At 40.9% G+C, this 24,559-nt stretch overlaps 1 protein-coding gene across 1 annotated transcript in view; it reads left to right on the top strand.

Moving 5' to 3' along the window:
• LOC126455977 (peroxidase-like) overlaps window positions 1-24,559 on the top strand; it is a 136,207-nt gene that overhangs the window by 47,800 nt on the left and 63,848 nt on the right. The window contains exon 5 of the mRNA XM_050091733.1: window positions 19,449-19,613. Coding sequence (XP_049947690.1) covers window positions 19,449-19,613 — 165 coding nt within the window. The remainder of the gene's footprint in view (window positions 1-19,448; window positions 19,614-24,559) is intronic.

Here is a 24,559-nt window from a genome sequence, read left to right as displayed (position 1 = left end):
TTACTATAATCATAACAGAATAAACTCCTCGCCCCCTAATCTTTAAAGAATCGAACTCTCACGTACAAATCAGTTTCAAACTCAGATAACTATACAAATAAGTTCATGTATTTAATATTTGACATTTAATATGTAAACGAGAAAAAGACTGGAAAAGATTTCAAATTACGTTTAAGGTTTGGTGGAAGTCCCTAACTTTTCCCATAAAACACTGTATGAGTATAGTCTAGGTAAGATGCGATTCATTTCTAACAAAATATTTTTTCATACATCTCACTGTTAATGACGTCATATCTCCTCAAATTTGTATCGTACAATGGTATAACTTTGCAGGTATTGGGTCGTATGAATAAGGAGGAGAATATACTTTACGCTCGAAATTTCGGAGAACATTCTCAGGTTCGCATGAATAAAGCGACTCGAGGAACATACTTCACCCGAGAATGTTCTCAGCCTGGCTAAAAGGGTGGAGGAAGTTGTTTGAAACAAAGAACGTTGTCCGGTTTCGTATGAATAAAACTGGAAGAGTTTCACACAAGTGGAGAACGTTCTCCATTTTTTGAAGTGAGCTCTGTAGCATACTTCGAGCTGAGTAAGTTTTGTTGAGGTTAAGTTTTATATACGTTTTAGTAGTAATGGCAGAATTTATGTTGCTTAAAAGGCAAAAAAAGGTATATTAGACCTAAGAAATACTGAAGAGAGAAACTGTAGAAGTCTATAAGGGTTTAACAATGAAAAACATTACTTGCATGGCGCACTTCATTCCAGAAAATCATGAAAGAAGAGAAAGCGACTTTACAAAGTGAAAATTAAAAAAAAATTGCTGCTATTTAGAAGACCCAAGTTTTCAGACTGATTTATGAGCAGTCTCAGGTACACTCCAGATGTTCATTAACATGTCTTCTCTCAGCCTAAACAAAAATGGCTCTGAGCGCTATGGGACTTAACATCCATGGGCATCAGTGCCCTAGAACTTAGAACTACTTAAACCTAACTAACCTAAGGACATCACACAACACCCAGCAATCACGAGGCAGAGAATATCCCTGACCCCGCCAGGAATCGAACCCGGGAACCCGGGCGTGGGAAGCGAGAACGCTACCACACGACCACGAGATGCGGGCTCTCTCAGCCTAAATCTTATGGTAGAAATAAGTAGGCGGATGAGAAAAATTAATAACTGTTTTATTACATAACTAGCTATCTGTTTCTCGTAGCGAACCACACGGTCGACCGCTTATGTAATTGACACGTGTGCAGACCATTATGCGCTGTATTTAATCAAAATTATCTCGCGCTAGAAAATCTAACGATGTTCGTGATTGCAGTACAAGAAAATGTCAAGTAATCTTAAGATTTCGTTCACATAATGTGTTCACCTAACTTCAATGTCGAAAACGTTTTCGCGTGTTGACTATGAGGTAACTATGGGGTAACATAATTTGTTGCCACACATAAAAGTAAAATCGAGACGTAGTGCAACTCTTTCAGAACACACTGATGCCAGTTCCATATTTGTACTCTGAATATTTGTCTGTTTGAGCGACTTGAACGACATGTAACATGAAGCGTGCCTTGCGTGCCGCACACGGCAGACGTCACAAACCAAGAAACTCCTCAAGAAGGAGGGGAGGTAGAAAGATATTCCCTCGTCAGAGAACATCCTTCGAACTTTTTACTCATACGAAATTGAGAACTTACTCTGAGAATGTTCTTTTGCTCTGAGAATCTCCTCCGGAGAATGTTTTCTGTTTCATTCATACAACATTACTTCCGCCGTTTTGCAACAGGTGGCAGTAGCAGCCAGTGGTGGCGCAGGTGGTAGGTCGAAAGTATCACACAACAAGCTTAGGCATTTGCAAAAGCAACGTCATAAAAATACTAGTTGATTTGTGGTTACATCAAGAAATTATTCTCGATTGAATATGTCAACTTACTAGCCCAGTTCTCCTGATTTGCGGGAAGTTTTAATTTTCTGCTTTCACGTGAAGAAACCCGCGGCTAAGGCTCATAAAGTTCTGGGTAAGACCTCTGCTGAGACACCTATTAGTGATAGAACGTGCAGGGAATGGTTTCACTATTTCAAGAAAGGTGGTGGAAGATGGATGGTTTTCGCAACTACTGAAACCGACGGAGACAATCACAGATCGTTATCGAAAACAGCTGATGCTTTTGAGCCGAGCACTGAAAGATAAACGGCCGCAATATAGCGATAGGCATGAAAAGTTGATTTTGCAGCATGACAATGCTCGATCCGATGTCACAAAACGCGTCAAAACATACTTGAAAACGCTGAAATGGGAAGTCCTACCCCAGACGCCTTATTCTTCAGACATTGCTCCCTCTGACGCCACCTTTTCTGTCAGTCGCATAGGGTCTGACTGACCAGCATCTTCGGTCATACGAACAAGCGCAAAATTGGATAGATTCATCGATGTCCTCAAAAACCGAACAATTCTTCCGATGCAGGATTTGTATGCTGCCGGAAAGACGGGAGGAAGTAGTGGCCAGCGATGGCCAATACTTTGAATCGTAAATTTTTTGTACATTTTTCAGAATAAAGCCTCGAACTTCGATAAAAAGCGGTGGAAGTAAAGTTGTACACCTAATATACTCAGTGTGGATACTGTCTGAAAGATACGTTGCTGTTACAGTTAGTAGCAAAGAAGTATTAAATTAATCTTCATACCTGATGCTGAAGTTTCAATGCATGAAAAAACAAAAATATAGTATGCAATCTTTTTTTTCCTTTCATCATTTTGTGGGCAGCGGCAACGAGAAAATTTTCGTAAAAGTTTGTTGGAAGTTACTAAGTACTCTCATTCTCAAATACTGAATGACTGTGGTATCGGTAATTTTTGCGCTGTGCGTTACGCCACCTGAAGCCATATATCCAGGATGCTGTTGTTGTTGTGGTCTTCAGTCCAGAGACTGGTTTGATGCAACTCTCCATGCTGCTCTATCCGGTGCAAGCCTCTTCGCCTGCGAATAACTACTGCAACCTACATCCTTCTGAGTCTGCTTAGTGTATTCATCTCTTGGTCTCCCTCTACGATTTTTACCCTCCACACTTCCCTCCAGTACTAAATTGGTGATCCCTTGGTGCCTCGGAACATGTGCTATCAACCGATCCCTTCTTCTAGTCAAGTTGTGCCACAATTCCACTTCTCTCCAATTCTATTCAGTACCTCCTCGTTAGTTACGTGATCTACCCATCTAATATTCAGCATTCTTCTGTAGCACCACATTTCGAAAGCTTCTGTTCTCTTCTTGTCTAAACTGTTTATCGTCCATGTTTCACTTCCATACATGGCTACAATCCATATAAATACTTTCAAAAAAGAGTTCCTGACACTTAAATCTATATTCGATGTAACAAATTTTTCTTCTTCAGAAACGCTTTCCTTGTCATAGTCAGTGTACATTTTGTATCCTCTGTACTCAGACCATCATCAGTCATTTTTCCCCCCAAATAGCAAAACTCATTTACTACTTTAAGTGTCTTATTTCTAATCTAATACCCTCAGCAACACCCGAATTAATTCGAGTACATTCCGTTATCCTTGTTTTGCTTTTGTTGTTGTTCATCTTATATCCTCCTTTCAAGACACTGTCCATTCCGTTCGACTGCTCTTCCAGGTCCTTTGCTGTCTCTGACAGAATTACAATGTCGTCGACAAACCTCAAAGTTTTTATTTCTTCTCCATGGATTTTAATTTCTACTCCAAATTTTTCTTTTGTTTCCTTTACTACTTGCTCAGTATACAAATTGAATACCATCGGGGATAGGCTAGAGCCCTGTCTCACTCCCTTCTCAGACACTGCTTTCCTTTCATGCCTTTCGACTCTTATAACTGCCATCTGGTTTCAGTACAAATTGTACAGTATATAACTGTATTATTGTCTTACTATGTTAAACCTCCACATAAGATTTTACACCTTAAATGGTAGATTTGAGAGTACTCAAAATTATAATTGGGTCAATAATTAAATGAAATATTGAAAATTAATTTTTTTGGCCCTGGAAGATAGGCAGCTCACAAGTAGGGCTGTGCACCTTGGATCGGGAACCAGGTTAGTCGTTTCGTACTACCCATAGAGAGCATAAGTTTGCTCTCTCAATGATCCTTTATCGAGCGCACATTTCAGTAATGTTCTTTTCCATTTCATGCGTAGTAAATGCCATCTGTATTTGTTGTGTGTACTGTTGCGAACAAGTGCTATATACACGTTCCCTTTTATGAAATAAAATCATTTTCAGTGAGTAAAAATTCAGTGTTTCCGTCATATTTTTTGTCTCTAGCATCTGGATGTGTTATCTGAGTGATAGTACACAATCACTTGCACTGTTGAAACTGATTTCGCTTTCTCATTTCTGTGTTGCGACTTTTCATAGCAATGCACTTATTGTATTGAGTTACTGACATTCATTCTCGTTCGAAGTTAAGAAGTATCATTTTCTTTTATACAGAAACTTATTATTCTATAACTCGTTTGTGAAAGGCAAAAGTAAATACACATCAAAATAGATTTATTTATCCTTTGCCACAAGCTCTTGGACATGTGTGGTACAATGGGCATTTAAATTAGGTTAGGTGGGCGTAAAGCCCCGTGTGGGGTTAAAAACCGCACTCAGTTTTTGAACTGACTGCCATCGATACAGGAGTTGATCATCAGGTGGCAGATTTATCTTACTGACTGTTGTAACTTGTCCGTCCCGGCAGGTCGCTCCAGAGAAGAGAAAATGAGGTACGGCTGTATTTTACTTCTGACATCTAACTTTTCTGATGTTTTAGTTCAACATAATATAATGCGGGGCTTGAAAAGGAGATTCAACGAATTACCCGTTGACACAACTGCGTTTGAGCTTCACTTTGGCGTCAAAATAATTGTTCCAGTTCGTCCCCAAAATCAACAACGGCACATTTGTCAGAAAATGGCCAAATGAGACAAATGCTTATAGGTGTTCTGGGTTAAATACATGCAGCTCAAAGAGTATGACGACAGTTCTTCAATGATAACCGCCGCAAAATATGACATTCAGCACACATTTTGTGAGATTATCTCACATGAGGATATAATTCCACTGCCTAAAATAAAGATTTAGGGGAAATATTCCGACAAAGTGTTGAAATCTGTGCCAGAATGCACGGGAAAAGAAAAGCTTGCTACTGAGAAGAAAGGACGTGCCAAAGGAAGAAAAGAGCGTGCTATAGAAACAAGACGACATAGTCTAAGAAAGCTTCATAACATAAGTACCAAAAAGGAAGAAAGAGCAAATAACCAAATGATTATTCTTTAGAGTCAAACTCAGATTTCTCACATTATGAGAGTAGCACTGATATAGATATAAACTTACCATTTGGCGAAGAGGTATCCGAAGAAGAAGAAGAGTTGGGACTTCAAGAAAGACTCAGAGCGCCTAACAAAGTACACTATACTATGATTTACTTGGCACCAAAATAGCTTAACCTAAGTAATCGAACTCTTTTAGGTTATCCTACTAATCCTCCTTTCGTGGAGGAGAAAGTATTGTTTTTGTACAAGTATTTTAAGCAATCATTACGTTCAAATTTACATTTCAATTCAGTATTTTTGTTTTAGCTAAATTATAAATCTCTCTACAATTAATTATGAGACAGTGCTGGAATTTGGATGGTTTACAGGTAACAACCCAACCATGACTTCAATTTGAAATCGCGGGGAAAACTACCCCTCGTTGACCACAATGACAGAAAAACTGAACATTGCGGGGTATTACCACCATCTACTCTACACCAGCTGAGAAACCAAGTACATCGTTCTAAGTTCAAAAATGGTTCAAATGGCTCCGAGCACTATGGGACTTAACTTCTGAGGTCATCAGTCCCCTAGAACTTAGAACTACTTAAACCTAACTAAGGACATCACACACATCCATGCCCGAGGCAGGATTCGAACCTGCGACCGTAGCGGTCGCGCAGCTCCACACAGTAGCGCCTAGAACCGCTCGGCCACTCAGGCCGGCTCGTTTTAAGTACATTGGCTATAAAGTAAATGTGAAACATGCAGTAAAATGAACAGCACAGTAAGCAATGCACTGGACTGTGAAGTACCAGTGAAAGTACTCTGCAAGGAGAACCAGTAAACAGTAAAAAGGAACAATAAAGTAAACAGTAAGGTGAACAGTTAAGTGAACACTAAAATCAGCAAGAAAAGAACATTAACATGAACAATAAACAAGTAGTGAAAAGAACAACAAAATGAACAGCAAATTTACACTAAAAAGAGAAGGGTGACAGTGATTATGGAAGATAGACAGTAAATGTAGTCCTTAAACATTATCTAAACCACCCAATCAGTTCATATGTATTTGCTTTTGGTCGGCCCTGTGCACGTCTATTGTTGCAGTAAATAGACAATAAATATCGTACGCAATTTGGAGTAGGTTAGAACTGTGAGTGTCATCGCACAAGTGCCTGTGTGTCCCAAACAGACTCCAACGATATGTTAATGGAGGGGAGAAACATTTTGAACACAGAGAGAAGCAAAAAAGAGCGATTTATGAAATGAACGACATGATAACTCCCACACAATTCAATATACGAAAGCACGTGATAAAATTCATACGATTGCTTAATTCGGCTACAAATTACCCCCTCCCCACTCACCCCCCCCCCCCATACACACACATTATATATTATGGTGTACTTATTATCTGTACTATGTGATCCCCCCCCCCCCCCCCCCATACACACACATTATATATTATGGTGTACTTATTATCTGTACTATGTGATACAGTGAAGTACTATTCGACTAGATACAGAAGATTGTTTCTATCAAAACAAATTTTGCAAATCCAGTGATGTGCTAAATTTTGTTATGTAACATCGTAATTTCGTGAACTCTTGAAGAACAAAACATAGCAATTAAAAAAAAAAAAGTTTGGAAAACGCATGTGATACTTAGGCGTTCCGGTACTAAAAGAAAGGAGTGTAATTTAGAAAATTAGAGAAGATCGAAAATAGTAGGAAGTCCAAAAAACAACAAATACTCGCTGCACGTTCTCGCCTTACTGGAGAACAAACTGGCAAGTAGCCCAGCAAGCGCCAAGCGTTGGCGCACGTGCCTCTCTGCCTCTGCAAGGAAAAAAAAGACAGCGCGGACACAGTCTGGTGAGCACGTGCGCGGGCCACTGCTGCACACACGCTTTCACATGTGTGGCGTGTGTGAGCTGCCCCCTCCCCGCGGACGATGCGCGTGTCACACGCGCCACACCACACACGCTCGCCCGACTAGCGCACAGGGCAGCAGCAGCAGCAAGGAGGTGGCATCCGTCTGGCCGGCGTTCTCACATATGCCTCTCCTGCTTCACATATGCCGCGCCCGCCGCCTTCCCCTCATTCCGCTGCCCCACTACTCGCCAGACATCTGGCTCCCTTCTGGCGCAAGCGCAGTCCACTTCACGTACGTGTTGCCTGATTATATCCGCATAGCACTTGTTATACTTTTCGCTAATAGAAAACCAGTTTCACAAGTGCTTGTATGTGTAACACAAACTCTTTTACGACACGGACTAGACTAAGGAGCAAGCACATACGCTGCAACATGCTACAAAATACTTTCAACACAAGAGCGATTCATTAAATTTTCAGAGGTAACATATTGTATATGTTAAACAAAACACTACACCTCATTACTGCACTATTTTATCTGAACAGCGCTGAAATATAAACACCAACTTGTTTTGTTGTCTTCAGTCCAAAAACTGGTTTGAAACAGTCTCCAGGCTACCTGTTCATGCATCCTAGGCGAGCCTCTTGATCTCCGAATAACTACTGAAACCTACATCGTTCTGAATCTGTTTACTTTATTCATCTCTTGGTCAACCTCTACGATTTTTACCCCCACCCTCCCCCCCCCCCCCAATTTTTACCTCCAATACTAAATTGGTGATCCCTTGAGGTATCAGAATGTGTCCTATCAACCGTTCCTTCTTGTGGTCAAGAAGTGCCACAAATTTCTTGTTTCCCCAATTCTATTCAGTGTCTTCTCATTAGTTACGTGATCTACCATCTACTCTTCAACATTCTTCTGTAGCACCACATCGCAAAACTTCTATCCTCTTATTGTCTAAAGTGTTTATCGTCCATGTTTCACTTCCATACGTGGCTACACTTCAGACAAATACTTTAAGAAATGACTTCCTAACTCTTAAATCTATATTCGAGATGATTAATAAATTCCTCTTCTTCAGACATGCTTTTCTCGCTATTGCCAGTCTACATTTTGTATTCTCTCTACTTCGACTCGTCTACTAATTTAAGTTTCTCGTTCCCTAACCGATTCCCTTAGCATCACTTGATTCAAATCTACTACATTCCTTTATTCTTGTTTTGCTTTCGTTGATGTACAGCTTATATCCTCCTTTCAAGACAATGTCCATTCCGTTCAACTGGTCTTCCAGGTCCATTGCTGTCGCTGACAGAATACAATATCATCAGCAAACCGCGAAGTTTTTATTTCTTCTCCATGGATTTTAATTCCTACTCCGAATTTTTCTTTTATTTCCTTTACTGCTTGCTCAATATACAATTGAATAACATCGGGGATAGGCTACAACCCTGTCTCACTCCTTTCCCAACGACTGCTTCTCATTCACGCTTCTCGACTCTTATAACTGCCATCTGGCTTCTGTACAAATTGTAAATAGCCTTTCGCACCCTGTATTTGACCCTTGTCACCTTCAGAATTTGAAAGAGAGTATTCTAGTCAACATTGTCAAAAGTTTTCTCTAAGTCTACAAATGCTATAAACGTGGGTTTGTTTTCGCTTAACCTATCTTCTAAGATAAGTTGGAGGATCAGTATTGGCTCGCGTCTTCCTACATTTGTCCGGAATCCAAACTGATCTTCCTCGAGGCTGGCTTCTACCAATTTTTTCAATCTTCGGTAAAGAGTTCGTGTTAGTATTTTGCAGCCATGACTTATTAAGCTGATAGTTCGGTAATTTTCACACCTGTTAGCAACTGCTTTCTTTGTGGCTGTAACTGTTACATTCTTCTTGACGTCTATATCTAGATCAACATCCACATGGATAGTCTACAAATCACACTTCAGTCCCTGAAACAGGGTTCACCGAACAACCTTCACAATAATTCTCTATTATTCCAATCTCCAACAGCGCGCGGAAAAAACGAACATCTACATCTTTCCGTGCGAGATCTGATTTCCCTTATTTAATTACAATGATCGTTTCTCCCTATGTAGGTCGGCGTCAACAAAATATATAATTCGAAGGAGAAAGTGGGTGACTGAAATTTCGTGAGATGATTTTGCCGCAATGAAAAACGTCGTTGTTTTAACGATTTCCACTCCAAACCCTCTATTATGTCAATGACACTCTCTCCCCGATTTCTCGATAATACAAAACATGCTGCTCTTCTTTGAACTTCGTCGATGTACTTCGTTAATCTTATCTGGCAAGGATCCCACGCAGCGCAGCAGTACTCCAAAAGAGGACGGACAAACGTAGTCTACGCAGTCTCTCTAGTAGATCTGTTGCATCTTCTAAGTGTTCTGCCAATAAATCGCAAGTCTTTGGTCCGCCTTCCCCACAACATTCTTTACGTGTTCTTTCCGATTTAAGTTGTTCGTAATTGTAATTCCTAAATACTTAGTTGGATTTACGGCCTTTAGATTTGATTGATTTATCACGTAACCGAAGTTTAACTGATTCCTTTCAGCACTCATATAGATGACCCCACACTTTTCATTATTTAGGGTCCATTGCCAATTTTGGCACCATACAGATATCTTTTCTGCGTTTTGCAGTTTGTTTTGACCTTCTGATGACTTCACTAGACGACAAACGATAGCATCATCTGCAAGCAACCTAAGACGGCTGCACAGATTGTCTCCAAAAGCGTTTATAGATAAGGAACAGCAGAGAGCGTTTAACACTACCTTTGGGAACGACAGGAATCACTTCTGCTTTACGAGATGACTTTCCGTCAGTTACTTCGAACTGGCAGAAAATGGCGAATCCAGTCACATATCTGAGACGATGTTGCATCAGCACGTAATTTGACGACAAGCCGCTTGTGTGGTATAGTGTCAAAAGCCTTCTGGAAATCTATAAATACGGAATCAATTTGAAATCTCTTGTCAATAGCACCCAACACTTCGTGTGAGTTAACAGTTAGTTGTGTTTCACAAGAACGATGTTTTCTAAACTGTGTGTGAATAGACCGTTGTTTTCGCCCTGCAGGGTAGCCGCGCGGTCTTGGGCGTCTTGTCACGGTCCGCGCGGCTCCCTCCGCCGGAGGTTCGAGTCCTCCCTCGGGCATGGGTGTGTGTGTTGTCCTTAGCGCAAGTTAGTTTGAGTTAGATTAAATAGTGTGTAAGCTGAGGGACCGATGACCTCAGCAGTTTGGTCCCATAAGACCTTACCACAAATTTCCAATTTTTTAACCGTTGTTTTCGCGGTAATTCATATTGTTCGAACACAATATATGTTCCAAAACCCTGCTGCATAACGGCGTTGATGATATGGGCCTGCAACTTAGTGGACTACTCCTACTGCCCCTTTTGAATACTGATGTGACCTGTCCAACTTTCTAGTCTTTGGGTACGAACCTTTCATCGAATGAGGGGTTGTATATGATCGTTAAGTATGGAGCTATTGCATCAACATAGTCTGGAAGGAAACTAATTGCTATACAGTCTGGACTGGAAGACTTGCTTTTATTTAGTCATTAAGTTGCTTCACTACTCCGAGGGTATCTATTTCTAAGTTACACATGCTGGCAACTACGAGTATTCTTGATTCGAATCCTGGAATATTTACTTCGTTTTCTTTGGTGAAGGTATCTCGTAAGGCTGTGTTTAGTAACTCTGCTTTAGCAGCATTGTCATCGATAATACTTCCAATGGTATAGCGCAGAGAAAGTATTGATTGTGTCTTCCTGCTGGCATACTTTACATACGACCAGAATCTTTTTGGATTTTCTGCCAGGTTTCGAGACAAAGTTTTGTTATGGAAACTATTAAAAACATCTCGCATTAAGGTCCGCGCTAAATTACGAGCTTCTGTAAAAGATCGCCAAATATTGGAGATTTTGCGTTCGCTTAAATTTGGCTTGCTTTTTTTGTTGTTTCTGTACAGTTCTGACCCGTTTTGTGCAGCAAGGGGGATCTGCTCCGACGTCTGTTTATTTATTTGCTGTCGATACTACTTCTTTGACTTCAAGCCACATCTGGTCTACACTTACCGGTACATTGTTTATTTTTAACGAGTGGAGATTGTCTCTGAGGAAGGCGTCAGTGAATTTCTATCTCCTGTTTTGAATGGGTATATTTTTCGTTTATTTTTGGAGGATTTTGGAGTTACAATATTCAGTCTCGATACGACAACCCTGTGTTCACTAATCCCTGTATCCGTTTTGATGCCTATTATTAGTTCAGGATTCTTTGTTGCTAAGAGATCAAGTAATTTATACCAAATAAATTAGCAAACGACAGAGCTGATCACCCTCGGAACACAAAACGGTCAGAACACTGTTGCAGAAAGAAGAAAGTCTGGGGATATTCCGTCTGTCTCATACATCTTGCACACCAGATGGGAGAGTTTTGGCTGACTCTCCCAAGGCTATCAGCCCTTGTTTCACCTTAGATCTTTCAGAGCTCTGTCAGGTTCTTCTAGCACTATCATATCTCCCAGCTCTTCACTATCATATCTCCCAGCTCTTTTTCATCTGTGCCCACTTCCCTTTCTGTAATATTAACTTCTAGTACAGCTCCGTTGTATAGTCCCTCTGTATACTCCTTCCACCTTTCAGCTTTCCCTTGTTTGCTTAGGACTCGTTTTCCATCTGAGCTCTTGATATTCATACATCTGCGTCTCTTTTCTCAAAAGGCCTCTTTGAATTTTCCTGTAGGCGGTACCTATCTTTCCCCGAGTGAAATATGCTTCTAAATCCTCACATTTGTCCTGTAGCCCTTCCTGCTTAGCCATTTTACACTTCCTGTGAAATTGATTTTTTAAACGTTTTTATTACCTTTCGCCTGCTTCACTTGCCGAATTTTTACAGTTTCTTCTTTCATCAGTTAAATTCAATATCTCTTGTGTTATACAAGGATTTCTACTAGGTCTTGTATTTTTACATATTCGAGCATCTGCTGCCTTCACTATTTCATCTCTTAAAGCTACCCATTCGTCTTCTAGGGCACGTTAAATACGAACTGAGTTACTTGAAAACATATTGTATGTACTACTCGATTGTGCTACCAGATTCCTAAGCTTAAAAAAATGAAGAATATGACTTTCGTTGAACTGAATCACCACGAAACCGTGCCCAGTTTCCGCCAAATGAAGTCTGGTTCACTACTTACTATGTAAATCACAACGATAGTTAAGCGCATGTTTTTCGTATTTCACCTTATCATCTCTTATCAGAAGACTAATCTATAAACTTATTTTCATATTTACTTGCGTCCGCAGTTCTGCAGTGCTTTAAAAACGACACTTCCCATCTGATTTTTTTAATTAAATATTTCATCTCAGCATGTGAAAATATTTCAGTGTCGCCAGCCTATGTAGGGAGAGAAGATCATCACAATAAAAGAAGACAAACCAGAGCTCGTACAGAAAGATTTAAGTGTCCATTTTTTCACATGCTGCTAGAGAGTGGAACGGTAGATAAATAACATAGGCCAACGATGGAAAACGTTTTTGCTGAAAATGCCTTATTCTTATGTTTTTTAGGGTGGGAAATCCAAATATACTTAAAAAAACTGTATCACCCACCATTTCTTCACATTTTACAGTTAAATTTATTGAATTAACCGAATTTTTAAAGAATTTAACAGCTTTTATATAGTTAAAATAATTTTAAAAGGAGGTTTAATGAATGTATGTGACATTGGTAGCACTGCTGAAAAACATTTGCTGGCAAAAAAGGTCAATCCTATTTTTGTGTTAGCAGATGGTGTTTTGTTTACTGTCAGCCTAACCTCACTTTTCCGTTTCCTGTACATGTGCTCAGCACCGCACAATGTCTAATCGTGGTTGTGAAAACTCTGCTGACAGCTTTTGTTCTATTTGTGGTGAATTTGTGATTAAAAACACCAAAGAAACATTACAGACTTTGTGAACAGGGTTTAACTATCATTCCTTGGAACTAAAATTGGTGATCAAGATAAATCTTGGGTGCTGCATAAGGTGTGTTATGTGTGTGTTGAAGATCTGAGAAAATGGTCCAAAAAGGGGAAAAGCCTTTAGATTTGCTATTCCTATGATATGGATGGAGCCAAGAAATCATTACGATGATTGCTACTTTTGCACTGTTGATATTACTGGTCATAATTCGAAAAATAACAAGTTAATAAGCCACTCTAACCTTCCGTTTGCCATCTGACCACTAGGACGTGGTGTCGATTTGCCAGTTCCTAAACCACCAGATGATTTAAATTCTATTCCAACAGAAGTATTTTCTGACGTACAATCTAATTTAGATGAACCAGATGATGATAAATTCCATTTGTAATACAGAAAGCTAGAGCCCAAATTGTTTACTCAGTCCGAGCTTAACGATTTGGTTAGGGATCTGGGCTTAACGGAAGAAAAAGCTGAATTGCTTGGCTCTAGATTAAAAGAAAAGAATTTATTGGCAGTTGGAACCAGCATATATATGTATAGAAAGAGAGAGCACCAATTTTCCACGTTTTTCAGCAAGAAGGTTATTTAGTGAACTCCTCAGATATTCCCAGTCTGATGATGAGTTTGGTACTGAATACAAAAAGGAAGACTGGAGGCTATTTATTGATTCAATGCCGCTGGAACGCCAGCATAATGAGGGACTACTGTTGGTCACTTCACTGAGAAGTTCAGCAAACGACTCATCGTAGAAAAAGCTACACAAGAAGCTACAAAGAAAAAAGAAAATGTAAACCAATTCCAGCTGACAAGTGAAATCTCTATTAACACATATCATTGTTTTAAGAAACTACCGGCGTTCAATGGCGAGGTTATCAGTGCCCTGACAAATAATAAAAGAAACGAATGTGGTAAAAGGGTTATGTTATCACACAGTCAGAAGCAAAGTTACAAAATGACACTCATTCACTCTCGCTTCACTTGTGATGACTGACTCGATCACTCTATGTGACACGCCTTAAGACAACGGAGAAGTGTGAAAGAGGTTCGAAGAAGAGAGCCAGGCAGTTTTACATATCGTTAAAACCATACGGACTAGTGAAACAATAGCGGATGCGTTTGACATCTGTGTCAGACACTTGGGGGCGGCCGGGCGATTTGCCTTTATACAGACAACCTGTTTCTCGCAATTGCTCATGCCATCGTCTAATGCTCTGTGCTGTAGAAGGCTCCCCGCCATACCTAGCACGAAAGTTACGTCGACTAGTTACAGACTCGCACTGCGCAAAACGTAGAACACAAAACGCTTTCTGTTGTCCAAACACCATTTTTACTAGAACTGAAGTGGGCGCACACTGCTGCTACCTAGCGGGAACCATTTAAAACTCGAGAGTTTCCTTTTTTTTTATCAATACATTGTTCACGCACATATCTCAAATAACATAATAGTTATGATTTTTTTTTTAAATCGGATGATTCTTATTGGTACACCCTGCATTGTAATAACAGAAGGCTCTACCGATTTCGGGTGTAAAATGCTTTTAGCGTGATAATATTTGTAATAATAATTTCTATGTAATGCATACCATAAACTATGACTGTTTTTTCAGTAACATTTTGAGCAGCAAACTTGTCATTATAGGATATAAAACAGGACATTTTGTACTTAATTTGGCACGTAACAGACCACTGGATATTTAATAATTGCGATTAAGTAATGCATAACCTATAAATTATGACGAACTTTGAATAATATTTGGAGCACTAAAATTTACGATAGTTTAGCAGCAATGTAAAATTTCAATTGGGTTAATAAGGTGTGTGATCACTAGACCACGGATTTTTAGGTCGTAAAAAAGTGTGTTTTAGGCACCTAAAATAGGCTCCTTCAGTAGTTCATTTAGGCTATATTAAACCTAAAATAGGCTCTAATAAAAATGATGCAGAGAAAATAAAAATTAATTAAAATACACACTGTTCACAGTATGAACATCTTATTAGTCATTAAAACAAGGGGAATGAATATTTACACAGTTACAGAGCACAGCAATCTACAACATTAATGTTGAACATAACTCCAAATATTTTTGAGTTCATGCAAGATAAAGATCTCCGTAAAAAAGATGTGGCAATGGTGTAATTAATACATTCGTAGTTTCCCATATTCTGACCATAGTTGGTTTCATAATAAATAACCAAAATCTTTTCTAGGTTTTCTAGTGAAAAACTGTGGCGCTTGTCAGTCGGAATCAATTTATACTCTAAAAAAGAACGTTCTACATCGACAGATGTGACAGGGGCGTACTTCATTTTCGACACATGTTGGACAGTAATGCTGCAGTCAGGAGTGCTGGATTTTCCACTAAGTATGTCGGCAGCTGCACACAACTGCTTCAGGCCAGTGTTCTTCTGCAAAACCGTTTGCATTTTTGCCCGTACTTTTTCCCCTACTTCCTTCATTAATTTTCATTTTGACTTCTTCAAGCAAAGAATTATTGTCTCTGAGCCTTCTAATCGTTAAATTATTCTTGCCATAAATGTGTAGTGGCCCTAATGTAAGATAAGTCGCGTTTTAAAGAAGAATCTTTGAGTAACTCCATTGCTGCAATTACGGATGCAGCATCCTCCGGTATATTTTCAACCACCTTCTGGACAGCTGAGAGATGCGTACTATAGTATTCTGCTGCTATCAGCCACGTGCCCCAGCGGGTGACAACAGGCTCTGGCGGCAATGGGACATCTGGAAGATGTTCTTTGAATGCCTGTATTCTTGTGGTGCCTTAACAAAAATTTTCTTCGCCATAGATATTACTTTATTTACTTTAGGAAATTGTAGCCTTACTTGCTCTGCTATGCGGTTGATCCCATACACTACACAAGTTACGCGCAGCATCAATGGGTAGAATACTTTTAATAGTTGAAACGCTGCTATCATATATGCAGCAGCATCAGTGACGGCCAGAAGCACCTTATTCTCATCCACTCCCTTTGGGTTGTTGTTGTTGTGGTCTTCAGTCCTGAGACTGGTTTGATGCAGCTCTCCATGCTACTCTATCCTGTGCAAGCTTTTTCATCTCCCAGTACCTATTGCAACCTACATCCTTCTGAATCTGCTTAGTGTATTCATCTCTTGGTCTCCCTCTACGATTTTTACCCTCCACGCTGCCCTCCAACACTAAATTGGTGATCCCTTGATGCCTCAGAACATGTCCTACCAACCGATCCCTTCTTCTGGTCAAGTTGTGCCACAAACTTCTCTTCTCCCCAATCCTATTCAATACTTCCTCATTAGTTATGTGATCTACCCATCTAATCTTCAGCATTCTTCTGTAGCACCACATTTCGAAAGCTTCTATTCTCTTCTTGTCCAAACTATTTATCGTCCATGTTTCACTTCCATACATGGCTACGCTCCATACAAATACTTTCAGAAATGACTTCCTGGCACCTTAAGCTCATTGTTCACAAACTGTGCTATTGTTTGTTGGTTAGTTTTTGCAAGCTGTTTTGAGTAAATCAAATGAGCCCTGGAGGGAGCATCTGGATCTAGCTTGCCAGTAATCAGGTTTGCAATGTAACGGCCAAGACTGTCAGTAGTTTCATCCACAGAAATCCATATACAAGATTCTCCAACATCTTTTCGATTCTGTGCAATGCAGCATTGTAAGCTGAATCCACATAATTCTAACATGAAGTTGACTCTGCACGAATAGACTGATGGCAGTACTTCTCAAGAAAAGCTATGAAAATAGGGTTTTCTAGTTTCCGAAAGGGGATGTTTGCTGCCACAAATGCATGGCACAAATCACTGAAGAACTTGTTTTTTTCGGAGGATTCATCAGATTTATTGGTTAAAAGAATTTGCTTCAATTTTGACTTTCGTTCAACATTAGCTTTATGTGCGATTCCATCTGCATGCTGAGTTAAGTGAGATTTCTTAACACTCGAAACCTAATACGAGAGAAAAGGGAAATGCAGTTTAGAATCGCATATAAAGAGTATTTCATATTACTAAAGGATAGCGATAAAAAGAATCCTAAGTGACAGTCTAAGAAAAACATCAACTAACCTCCTTGTTGCATGCTTGGCAGAAAATAATTTTCCCATCTGTTGTATAATGCGGAAAATCTTGCAGCCACTGCCTTATACGAGTAGACTTGTAGACTTTGAACTAGCTGTTTTCGGCATAGCGTAGTATTCTCGCACAGAAACTAGAATTTATTTTGAACTTAGAACGTCAGTAACACTTAACACGTCGGTCGCTACACAATGTACTGATTTGTTTTCGCTGGGAAAAAGTGAACGATGACCTGTTTTTTTCCCCTTTTACTGCGGTGTATGGGAGCGGTAGGGGACGTACCGTACTCGTTGCTGCACATATGGCGCCTGAAAGATGGCCGCCCCTTCTGAACAAGCGAATGGAATCTACCGGTGCTTCAGATGAAAACATCTCACTACTGGCAAATTATTTTTCGAACCGGAAAATTCACGTATAATACCTTTCACGAAACAGAGTAGTTTGATAGGTCTGCCTGTAGACAGCAGCGAGAAAATGCGCGAAGGGCAGTAATTTAGCTATAGAGGGCGTCTACGATTAAGTGTGATTTTTTAATCCGTGCTCAGCTTAAGGCCTATGAAACCGTTTCTTTGCGAAAATACACAGCTGGCCAGAATCCTAAGAACGAAATATTTTCATATATAACATTTAGTACTCCCACGTTCGATTGTAATGTGTAACTCAAATCTTTGACCAGTTCTCATTCGCTCACCGAAGTTAAGCACCGTCGCGCTCGGCGCGTACTTGGATGGATGGCCATTCAACCGTGCCGAGTGCTGTTGGTAGTAAGGCAAGCGAAGGAATTGTAATCAGTCTCTAACGACCGTCGCCTTCGACGAGACGTAAAGCCCAAAGTTTACTTCCTCTTTCTAATCTTTGAAAACACAAGAACTCTACGTCAGATTAACGAAATAGGTACTTTTTAGGATTTTGATGCCGAAATAGGCAAAATTAGGCGTCAACGTCGAAATACGCAATTTTAGGTCCTATAGAACTAACGGTATTCAGTTTAGTTAGTCATGAAACGTATAAGTACCAACTTATATGCAAATTGGAGCTTAGGAAAAAAATAGGTTTTAACATAAAGATCCGTGATCTATTTTTTACATATGAATAATAAAACACCTAGAAAGAGTATTTGGTATTAACAGGGATAGCGATATAAAAAAATAAAAAAAGACCGAAGTGTTAAGCAAATACGAAGCATGAGCGCATATCAACTAGTCACCTTGCTGCACGCTGGGCAGAAAATATTTTTTTCTCTCTGTCGTATAGTGTGGAAAAACTTGGAGCCACTGTCTTATATGATGAAATATGCACTTTATAGGATATTAAAGCCGATATAGGCAAAAATAGGCACTAACGTCGAAATAGGGTTTTTTGGGTCGTATAGAATTAACGCTATTAAATGTAAATAGTCATGAAACGCATAAGTACAATTTTTTATGCAAATAGGAACTCAGGAACAAAATAGGTTTTTATCTAAAATCCGCGGTCTAGTGATCACCAAGGACGGCAATGCATGCTCTGCAAAGTTTGGTAAGGAATTTTTCTGGTAAGGCGTTCCACTCTCCCATCAGCGCGGTTGACAACTGCTTGACGACGCTGGTGCATGTGGACGGGTTGCACACCGCATCCCACACGCGCTCGGCGGCATGTAAGTCGGGAGAACGAGCATGTCTGTCCAATCCCCGAATATCCTGAAGTTCCATAGAGCTCCTGCACCTGTGATGTTAGATGAAATTGCCTATTGTGATCCATAAAAATGCACTCAAACCTGATTTTACTCCTGAGAAAATGGTTCAAATGGCTCTGAGCACTAAGGGACTTAATTGCTGAGGTTATCAGTCCCCTAGAACTTAGAACTACTTAAACCTAAACCTAAGGACATCACACACATCCATGCCCGAGGCAGGATTCGAACCTGCGACCGTAGCGGTAGCGCGGTTCCAGACTGTAGCGCCTAGAACCGCTCGGCCACACCCCTGAGAAAACATGCTGGGAAGGAGTACAGTGTAACAAAAACTTTGACTGGTGTGTGAACCGCGTTCAAACATTTCGAGGTCAGTACACCCATGCAACAGTATGCCTTCGTACATCATAGGACCTGGATCACCAAAACGACCGTGTTAGACAATGTTGCTGGGTGCTTTACGTGCTGCCACCTTTCGCCAAATGAGGGTACCTCCAGAACTGTGCCTAACATGATGTCTTCAAGTTTGCGGTGACTCGGCCTTTCGGCGTGTGTTGGCAGCGTCGTTCACGCAGACGGACCCGGACTGCTGCGGCTCGGACCGCGGCCACCGCAACTGCCTGCCGCTGAGCCTGCCCCGCGACGACGTCTTCTACCGCCAGCACGGCCAGACCTGCATGAACGTGCTGCGCTCCAGCGCCGCCGTCCCACAGGAGTGCCGCCTCGGTACGTAAACACTGCCTTCACCCTAACTAGGGGAAGCGTACTTACCTCTGTGCGCTTCTGGCATCTAGTGGTAGTGTTACTATGAATGACCGAAATTGGAGAATGTCGACTTTCACCGGCGAATGCCAACAGAAACCAAATACATCGGTGAAAAATCGAATATTTCATTACATTGTTGTACATTCGGATCCTCTCCGGTGTGTGTCGACAATCACAGATATGCTCTGGTGGAGGTCCAAAACAAGCGACTGGCTCTCTCCCGCCAAATCCTTTGTTCTGCTCGGAATCAATCAGCTTTGTCAGTCTTATGCAAGCTTTGACAACGCGAGCAACGTTTTCTTAATTTTTTTCCGATACCCTACTTTATACTAAATGGTTCAAATGGCTCTGAGCACTATGGGACTTAACATCTATGGTCAACAGTCCCCTAGAACTTAGAACTACTTAAACCTAACTAACCTAAGGACAGCACACAACACCCAGTCATCACGAGGCAGAGAAAATCCGTGACCCCGCCGGGAATCGGACCCGGGAACCCGGGCGCGTATACTAAATGCATACTGCAGCAAATCGTGATCTTTTTCATGAAAAGTTAAATGCATTAATTGCGGGTAAACGAGAAGACGTTTTTATTTTTGTCAAGAAAAGTATTCTAAAATACTTTCTGAAGTGGTTTCTGCTAAAATTGAATGAAACACACCTTTGGATTACAGACGATTAAAACGTTTTGATGTTTTAAAAATTAATGATGAAGAGGAGTTAATTGTACCATTAAAACCAGGGGAAACGAACATACAGTATTATGTTACCAATGAAGAATTGTACAGTATACTATATGAAACTCACATCAGAATAGGCCACGGAGGAACAACACGTATGCTTAAAGAGTTGCAAGTTAAATACAAAAATATTACAGATGAAGTTGTAAAGTTGTATTTAAATTTATGCTAACAGTGTCAAATGAAACACAGTGCACCTAAGAAAGGTATTGTTGTGAAGCCAATGGTTAGTTCTGAATTGAACTCAAGATCTCAAGTTGGTCTGTTGGATCTGCAGGCAATCTGAGATGTCGAATATGAGTTCATAATGGTGTATCAAGATCATTTAACTAAGTTTGTCCAGTTACGACCTTTGAAAACTAAAAGAGCTGAAGAAGTGGCGCATCACGTTCTTTCAATATTTTGACATTTGGTACACCAGCAATATTGCAATCAGATAATGGTAGAGAATTTAGTAATCAAGTCATATCCGAAATATGCGCTATGTGGAAAGATGTTTAAATAGTTCATGGAAAGCCTCGTCACAGACAAACACAAGGCTCAGTAGAAAGGACCAATCAGGATGTACAGAATATGCGAACTGCGTGGATGAATGATAACGATACAAATAAATGGTCAGATGGTTTATCCTTTGTTCAATTTGCCAAGAACACTACATACCACGAAGGAATACGCCAAAGTCCTTATGAAGCCATGTTTGGCGTTAAAGCAAAAAGAGGCACAGCATCGTCTTTTTTGCCTGGCGAACAAATCGCAAATATTAAAACTGAAGAACAACTCGAAGAAATTGCCAATACTTCTGAAAACGAAGAACAGCTTAAAGAAACTGTTAATGCTTATAAAAAAAACTGAACGGTGATCACACCGAAAACCATATTCCAAAGAAAAATATTGTCGACCTACGACGTCTTCACATCAAATTCTGAAAAACACGAGTTGATTTCTACAAATCCACGCGCTGCCGCCATTATGCCACAGCAATACTAATTTATAAACAATGCCCCAGCAGGCAGGAATGTGACAACCAAGTTCAAACTTTGCGGTACAAGATAAACGGATAAACTCAGAACGAATTTTTTTATCCAGTACTCTTCATTCCTAGTCGCAGGTTCGAATCCTGTCTCGGGCATGGATGTGTGTGATGTCCTTAGGTTGGTTAGGTTTAAGTAGTTCTAATTTCTAAGGGACTGATGACCTCAGATGTTAAATACCATAGTGCTCAGAGCCATTTGATCCATTTGAACTCATTTCAAATGTTCGATTGTGGGTGAAATCTTATGGGACTCAACTGCTAAGGTCATCAGTCCCTAAGCTTACGCACTACTTAACCTAAATTATCCTAAGGACAAGCATACACACACCCACGCCCGAGGGAGAACTCGAACCTCCGCCGGGACCAGCCACACAGTCCATGACTGCAGCGCCTTAGACCACTCGGCTAATCCCGCGCGGCTTGAGTTCATTTGTGCAGTAACAATGAGATGCTAGGCAGAGTATGCTTTGTACCATTATAATGCGTCGTTCTATGGTATGATGTAAGAGGAAATTATTCCATGGCTCCCAAACACCCCTTAATATCTCATTTGTTATTCATGTGGTAACTGTGCGAAATATACGATGAGGTCAGCAGAAGCGCTGTAGCCTACCTCACGTATCATATAAATGGTAACGGTACGAATTACAGACTACTTCGGACGTCTATCGATCAGAAATAGGATGACGAGCTTTTAAAATACTGTACAGATTGTTTCCTTTTATTGATCATGGTTCAAATGGTTCAAATGGCTCTGAGCACTATGGGACTCAACTGCTGAGGTCATTAGTCCCCTAGAACTTAGAACTAGTTAAACCTAACTAACCTAAGGACATCACAAACATCCATGCCCGGGGCAGGATTCGAACCTGCGACCGTAGCGGTCTTGCGGTTCCAGACTGCAGCGCCTTTAACCGCACGGCCACTTCGGCCGGCTATTGATCATGAATTTATGGATTTTACACTCTGTGACTGCTGACACTGACCTGAGGCAGGAGGTTTCCTACTGCTTCAAGATTCTATTGATACTCGATGGAAGTCTTTTCACTTCATTATTTGCGATTGCTAAGCATAAGGGAAATAATATGCATAAATAAGACTCACTACTTGTCAACAACATAAATCTTCAACAACATAGCCTGTTACTAGAGGATAGTAACTTCATTCATTTACTTCATTTTCCTGCTAAAACTACTGCTCCTCGTATGGTTGCTCAGAATCACACACAAAACCAATAGTTATATTACGCACAGCCTGATGCTAACATTCAAAACAAAATAACCGCATATCTTTTCACGTTACCCTGCTGTTTCAAGTAACTCCATTTTACAGTACTGGTTTTTACACCGTATTCAAAAGAAGAAGAAAAAACTATCGTACGATTATAAAGTTGGGAACGAACTGCAGAATTACACAGGTAACGTCATTGGCTGCGCACGTACACAGATGCACAACAAATAGGCGAAGCACGGCCCGTGGTGAGCCAAAGTTCAAACGCTTAACAATACGTACAACACGCGGAAATGTATTACTTCCTACATAAAATCACCCAGCAGGACATTGAGGCGTTGCTTTCATTCTCACATCCTTTGATATACGTGTGGAAACTTTCCGGTCTCTTGCAATAAGTCTCTCGCCTTGGGTTAGTGTCACTTGGATCAGTGTCAGCAGGCAGCCGGTGTGAAATCCGATAATTAATTATCAGTATAAGGAAACAACTCGTACAATGTTTTAAATGCTCTGCCATCTTGTTTCTGATAGGTAGATGATGGAAAAAGTGTAGTTGCCATTTATAGATTATCTGTTAAAAATGACTGCGAGAAACCTCACATTTTCACAATTTTATAACTGGTTATTTTTAAAGGATTTTTCTTCAGACTCATCATATAGAACCCATGTAATACGGAGTGTTTCTGAATAAAGAAAACGGTTTAGTTTCTCCATGATAATTTCGGAATTGCAAGTATAATGAACCTCCGTGGCCGAGGACGTGCACAGAGTGGAAATATCCATGTGACGCTATTGCCACTCGAGTTACATGTATTGCAACAACAGAAATCTTCCAAACTTGCTAAAAGTACGATTCGCGTCGTAGTACGGTACACTGGGCAAGCGCAATGACGCAGCGCCAACTGACGATTCCACGGAGCTCGCGAGTTGTCAGCAGGAAGACAGTGAGCGAAGGGGGGGAGAGGGAGAGGCAGAGAGAATTCATTCACCACAGCGAATTCGCGCGTGCGCATAGGAGTACATTGTCGCTTGCCCCCCCCCCCCCCCCCCCCCCCGCCCCCGCCCTGGTCAATATCGACGTTGTGTTTTCCCGTATACATCCTTGCCTGTTATGCTTTCCGCGTACTGAGTAAACATATCCGCACCGATTTCGGCAAACAAACAAACAATATTACATAATATAATAAATTATTCCGTTATCAACATGACAACAACAAAGATCTGGAAAGCGTACATGCCAACTCGAGCCGTTCGGGATAACTGTCAGGATCTCTCTAACACACGCACAACCTTTCTTCATTCGCACGTCTGTGGAGGCTGAAAGCCTCTGCTATTGTTTAATGAGTGAGGTGGCTGTAATCGATCTGCCTGCTGAATAGTAGCAGGCAAATGAATGGACGCTGCGTTAAGTGCATGCAAGTAAGGGCAACGAACCAGTGAGTGAAGCTGCGCGCGCATCTGAGATACACACACACGCACACACACACACACACTACAGCAGGCCGACAGACACGTTGCCGGCTTTGCAGCAAAGAATTCTTCTTTCTCAAAGAGAAAAGTGTGTGGTAGGCGCACACGCCGAACGAGTCGCGTGTTCCAGGCTAACAGAGTTACTGTGGAGGTGGACGAGTCTTCGGGGCACCTCCTCGCGCATCCTGATACCCTTGTCGATGACGGAGCGAACGTGTGTGGTGTGGTGCCATGTGCTCCCACGCCGTCCTTGCTTGTTTCATACACTCTCTCTCTCTCTCTCTCTCTCTCTCTCTCTCTCTGTCTCTCTCTCTCTCTCTCCCCTCCTATCCCTCTCTCTCTCCCCCTTGCCACCAAGACTAGACAACGTGAGTCCCATCTCTCAAACCTCACTGGCTACACACAAGAGATTTTCTGTTGCATTACCCATAAAT

Source organism: Schistocerca serialis, chromosome 2 (assembly GCF_023864345.2).
Source record: "Schistocerca serialis cubense isolate TAMUIC-IGC-003099 chromosome 2, iqSchSeri2.2, whole genome shotgun sequence".
Taxonomy (NCBI): domain Eukaryota; kingdom Metazoa; phylum Arthropoda; class Insecta; order Orthoptera; family Acrididae; genus Schistocerca; species Schistocerca serialis.
Note: the sequence above shows the minus strand (reverse complement) of the source record. Positions and strands in the feature narration are given on the sequence as shown.